This window comes from Oncorhynchus kisutch, unplaced genomic scaffold, assembly GCF_002021735.2.
Source record: "Oncorhynchus kisutch isolate 150728-3 unplaced genomic scaffold, Okis_V2 Okis03b-Okis08b_hom, whole genome shotgun sequence".
Taxonomy (NCBI): Eukaryota; Metazoa; Chordata; class Actinopteri; order Salmoniformes; family Salmonidae; genus Oncorhynchus; species Oncorhynchus kisutch.
Genome location: NW_022261980.1, coordinates 8017223 through 8023222, shown reverse-complemented (window position 1 = coordinate 8023222; position 6000 = coordinate 8017223). Strand labels below are relative to the sequence as shown.

At 44.4% G+C, this 6000-nt stretch overlaps 2 protein-coding genes across 2 annotated transcripts in view; one reads left to right on the top strand and one right to left on the bottom strand.

The window, feature by feature from the left end:
* Nucleotides 1-278: 278 nt before the first annotated feature.
* Nucleotides 279-1976, bottom strand: LOC116359555 (relaxin-3 receptor 1-like). Its single transcript, XM_031812383.1, has one exon. It carries the CDS (start codon nucleotides 1604-1606, stop codon nucleotides 398-400), a length of 1209 nt encoding a protein of 402 aa, XP_031668243.1. The 5' UTR covers nucleotides 1607-1976; the 3' UTR covers nucleotides 279-397.
* Nucleotides 1977-4430: 2454 nt separating this feature from the next.
* The window catches only part of adamts7 (a disintegrin-like and metallopeptidase (reprolysin type) with thrombospondin type 1 motif, 7), a 175357-nt gene continuing 173787 nt past the window's right edge, over nucleotides 4431-6000 (top strand). Inside the window, exon 1 of the mRNA XM_031812698.1 lies at nucleotides 4431-4921. Coding sequence (XP_031668558.1) covers nucleotides 4804-4921 — 118 coding nt within the window. The 5' untranslated portion in view covers nucleotides 4431-4803. The remainder of the gene's footprint in view (nucleotides 4922-6000) is intronic.

The following is a 6000-nucleotide window of genomic DNA, read 5'->3' as shown; positions in this document are numbered from 1 at the left end:
TTATTTCCATTTTCATGTACCAAAAATGTGTGCATTGGCTCTGAATGGCAATGTGTGAGCTTGAATGGAAGACAGAAGAAACATCTCAACATTCCAACACAGGGCATACTATCCACAGGGAATATGGACTTCGGTGTACTCTAAATGTGTGACTCTCTTATCTTAAAATCAACATGTAATCATTGCGCGCAAAGTTTACCAAGTACATGTCCTACCCATTCCAGTGCGTGCCAGGGACGCACCACATTTCTGTAAATACTGCTTTTCACTCCGTTGGCCTACTCTGCGCAATTGGTGCCTCGTGGGTAATGACAACATTGGGAACTCAAGAACTCTGTCATTTATAGTTCCAAAATGCATGCGTAATTACAGCAAGTCGTTTCACAGAGTAAGTGCATTATATCTGGTGGATGCACTGTGAATCTTCAGGTGCCATTCCGGGTAGACCCGGTATTGCGGGAAGATCCGGTCTGTCAATAAAGGATAGTCGACATTGTGTGGTGTCTAGAACATTCAAGGGAATAACCCCTTGGTTGTCGTCGTGTGTTACACGTGTGTTGCACGTCCCCGTAAACGTACGTATTGTACAGGCTTTGGAGATGGCTGGTGAGGAAATTCTCCAAAACAAATCCTTCAGCATCTTTCTGAATTCACGTCGCATGAGACAATACAGAACTGGGTTCAAGCAGCTATTGGCATGCGCGAGGCACACAGTCACCGGGAATACATAGGTGTGGACCAAATAGTAGGATTTATCCCAATTGACAGCGTTAAATTTCACCAATACACCCCAGAATGTGATGGCGTGATTTGGCATCCAGCAAAGAAAGAAGGAGAGGACGACGATGGTGACAGATTTGGTCACCCTCGACCTCCTTTTGGGGTGGTTGTTGTTCATGCTCCTCAGACGGATAAACCGTAAGAGCATCAGATAGCAGACGGACACTATCAGCATGGGTATTACGAACGCTATGATGATTTTTTGGAGATGATAGAGCGCGAGCCAGTCATGTCCCTCAGGGAACCTGATGAGGCAGAGCTTCTCCCCCGCCACTACGGTCACTGAGGAGAAAATGGTAGTGGGTGCTGTGGCAATGGTTGCGGAGACCCACAGCACCGCGCACACCAATTTCACCGAACACGACCTCTGTCTCGACCGGTTCTTCAGAGCCGAGGCGACAGACCAGTATCTGGTCACACTCATAGCAGTCAGAAAGAACACGCTAGCGTACATGTTCATAACTGTTACGGAAAGGATGATTTTACACATGGCGTCTCCAAACGGCCAGCTGAAGTCCAGTGCGGTGTCCACTGCCCAGAACGGCAGAGTCAACACAAACTGGAAGTCCGTCACTGCCAAGTTGATGATGAAAAAGTTAATACTCGATTTCTTCCGGCCCTGTTTTAACCTCATTAGGAAAAAGACTAACAAGTTCCCAATTAACCCTACCGCGCACACAATGGAGTAAACAACGGAGATGATTATCCTTAGAATCGGAGTGCCGTCCGCGGTCACGTCAATATCCTCCAGACTGCCGAATTTGTCATCATCCATTAAAGTCCTGTTCAATGCCAAAATCCCACTGTGGTTGAGTAGCTCGCCCATCCTCACAGATAAGAATGCAACACCGGTGCTTCTACTAGCATCATGTCGCTTCTCGATGGCCTATCAAACACAGAATAGTCCTCGCGCTCCATACAACTGAGTGCTTATTTTAGCTGTTCATTTTATGTAATTGAAGCTTGTATGATAAAAGTTATCGTGTCTACGGTCCTTTATAACGCCGCAATCAATGTGAAACTTGGCATCTTGAGACTGGAGTCTTATACAGGTGCGTAGTCGTGCGTGTTCACAGCGCCTGCCCCTGCATCGCGTGGATTGGTCGTTTGAGACATGATGGACCTTTCTGTGATAGACCTTTCTGTGATAGACCTTTCTGTGATAGACCTTTGTGAATAAACTTCTGATAGGTCTCCACAAAATATGAATTTTCAGATACCAAAATAAAATAAGTTACACTATATGTATAAAAGAACGTGGACACCCCTTCAAATGAGTGGATCCAGCTATTTCAGCCATACCCTTTGCTGACAGGTGTATAAAACTGAGCACACAGCCATGCAATCTCCATAGACAAACATTGGCAGTAGAATGGCCTTACTGAAGAGCTCAGTGAATTTCAATGTGGATGCCATCTTTCCAACAAGTCAGGTCGTCAAATTTGGAAATGTCTAGGAGCATTAACGGCTCAGCTGGGAAGTGGTAGGCCACACAAGCTCACAGAACAGCACCACCGAATGCTGAAGCACATAAAAATCGTCTGGCCTTGGTTGCAACTCTCAATACCAAGTTCCAAACTGCCTCTGGAAGCAACATCAGCACAAGAACTGGAGCTTCATGAAATGGGTGTCCATGGCAGAGCAGCCACACACAAGCCTAAAATCACCATGCGCAATGCCAAGAGTCAGCTGGAGTGGTATAAAGCTCGCTGCCATTGGATTCTGGAGCAGTGGAAACACGTTCTCTGGAGTGATGAAACATGCTTCACCATCTGGCAGTCGGACAGACTAATCTGGGTTTGGTGGATGGGAGGAGAATGCTACCTGTCCCAATACATAGTGCCAACTGTAAAGTCTGGTGGAAGAGGAATAATGGTTTGGGGCTGTTTTTCATGGTTCAGGCTAGGCCTCTTAGTTCCAGTGAAGGGAAAACTTAATGCTACAGAAAACAATGACATTCTAGACAATTCTGTTCTTCCAACTTTGTGGCAACAGTTTGGGAAAGGCCCTTTCCTCTTCCAGCATGACAATTCCCCCATACACAAAGCGGGGTCCATACAGAAATGGTTTGTTGATCGGTGTGGAAGAACTTGACTGGCCTGCACAGAGCCCTGACCTTAACCACATTGAACACCTTTGGGATGAATTGGAACGCTGACTATGAGGAATCTCTAATCGTCCAACATCAGTGCCCAACCTCACTTATGCTCTTGTGGCTGAATGGAAGCAAGTCCCTGCAGCAATGTTCCAACATCTAGTAGAAAGCCTTCCCAGAAGAGTGGAGGCTGTTATAGAAGCAAAGGGGGACCAAGTCCATATCAATGCCCATGATTTTGGAATGAGATGTTTGATGAGCAGGTGTCCACATAGAGTACTTGTTTATTATATATGTATATATGTATATATATATATATATATATACACACACATACATATATATACACATATATACACACACACATACATACACAGCAATGTATCGGAGGAAACACCATACACCTGGCGACGGTGTCAGCGTGCTTGCGCCCCGGCCCGCCACAGGAGGGACAGCGATGGGACAGGCTGCGTCGTCCATGGGGTCTCCCGGTCGCGGCGGGCTGCTGTTTTTATATGGGGAAAAAAGGTCCCTGACATGTAACAAAATATAATGAATTATGGGATATTATTTACTTGACCATTCGCCAATACTTTATGGTTTGAATAGGACCAAAATAGTGTGGCAAAACAATGAAACAGTTCTTCCTCCCTTGGGCACGAAAGAATACCAAAACCTCCCCCTAGTCTAGCCTACTCATATTGGTTTCCTTATCGGCTTTAACATGGCAGACATTACATTTTACAAGTCTTTTTCCTTCTTCATTCTAACGTATTTTTCCTTCTTCATTCTATGACATTTCCATATTTATTCTCGACATTTTGTGCCAAACTGACCGCCCTCTTCCGCTAGAGGGGGCAACATGATGGCTCAACCAACAGTAGATCAGTGAAGGACGCTTATGGGGAACGTGTCAATCTTGTTCCACGGAGGACCGTGTGTCTGCGGGTTTTTGCTCCTACTTTGTACTCGATGAATTAAGGTCACTGATTAGTAAGGAACTCCCCTCACCTGGTTGTCTAGGTCTTAATTGAAAGGAAAAACAGAAAACCCAGCATAGGCCCTAGGAGGAATGAGTTTGACACATCATTTCCATAGGGGGATACACAGTATTCTGAGCTCCAAGATTAAAGTATACTTTTCAAAGGAAACATAATGCAATTGATCAGTCGTGTTTATGATTTCCTTGGAGTTTGGGGCTCCTCACAGTGCATAATGCACACAGGTCCCGTTATACATTGGTGCTCTGCGCAGTAACCATGCGAACGAGATTATACAGTAGGCTAAAGTGTCGCTGTAGGCTTATAATTTACAAGCAATATTATTTAATATGGTGTTACAATCGTAATATTAGCCTTTATTGCGTATCGGGAAGCCTATTTGGCATCCGGTTAAATGTGTCAATTCGATTTTCCTCAACTATCCCACTTTATTTACAATTGCACAACATACGTCTTTTTATTTTAACAGGCAATCCAAATAATGTAATGTAATAGTTTCCCCATCACCTACCATCCCCTGGGCTACTACTGAAAGGCATTCTATTCTCTCAAGTCCACCCACTAAACTGTATCGGAGAGGGAGGTTCTTCAGCAAAGTTTGGCTTGTTAGGGAAAGTTCCTAACTGTCAGGGCTGTCGAAGGGGCCTTGATGGAAGAAAGGAGGACATCGTCTTGTCAGCAAACAACACTTACAGTTTACAATTCTTGGAACGCAAAAGACGCGTGTGAAAATCACTGAGGAAGGATACAACGTCGTACAGAAGTTAATTAAGTTTATATCGCCGGCGTCACGCTTTCTATGTCTGAAGTACATGGTTCTAGCGGGATATAAGTGTTTCACTACAACATTGAAAGTGTTTGAAATGACAGTCGGTACAGTGAGGATAAAGCATAATAACATATTGTCTTTCTTTACCTTCCAACAAGATGATTTACTTACACTGCGGACTTGCACAACCTTTCTCTCCAATTTACTTTTTGGTTGCAGCGGGGATCTTGGCGATGTTTAACAACAGTAAAACATTTGGATTTGAACAAGAGACGGGTAAGCCAGCCTCTTAAAATCAATGAATCATTCGTCTGACATATAACGTTACTTTTATTTTAAATAGTTTTATGCAATAGTTCAGCTATGCTGGCATTTTAAAATGTCAGTAACAAGGGGACCTCTGCAGACTATTGGCAACTGCTCAGCTCCACATAGACTGAACTCACACACACATAGCCTAGCGATGTGACTGATCTACGCAGCCTCAACTCACACACACACATAGCCTAGCGATGTGACTGATCTACGCACCCTTTACACACACAGACTAGTGATGTGACTGATCTACGCAGCCTTTACACACACAGACTAGTGATGTGACTGATCTACGCAGCCTTTACACACACAGACTAGTGATGTGACTGATCTACGCAGCCTTTACACACACAGACTAGTGATGTGACTGATCTACGCAGCCTTTACACAAACAGCCTAGCGATGACTGATCTATGCAAGCAGTTCACTTGGGAAATATTGACACTTATAAAGGTTATGTTTTCCCATTTTATGCATTGAATGAGGTGCCGAAATCCCATGAGCACATGACTCAAAACAGACGTGATGTTCCCAGGCTATACCTATTTCCAGCTTGTATGAGAACAGCTACAGTATTGCAGGGTTTTTTCCCCCCACCAGAGAGATGCATAATTGAGCCGCCTCTAACGCTTCAGGCCATGCTTAAAATTCTAGTAGCCTAGCTGTAGTTTGCTACCCTAAACTTTACTTGGGGCATGCCTGAATATGTCATATAAACACGCTCATGCTTACCTACTGTGTCTGTACCTCACAGTGATAGTCACATTCATTCCACTAGTCAATTTAAACTGCCCTGCAAACAACATGAGTGAATGGCATCAGGATTATTTGTGTTCTGTTCTTTAAAGTATTGGCTCCCGTTAGTCCAATAACTCATGCTGTGTTAGGATCAGTGGAGGCTGCTGAGGGGAGGACGCCTCATAATAATGGCTGGGTCGGAGCGAATGGAATGGCATCAAACCATGTATTTGATGTATTTCGTACCATTCCACCTAATCCATTCCAGTCATTACCACAAGCCGTCCTCCCCTATTAAGGTG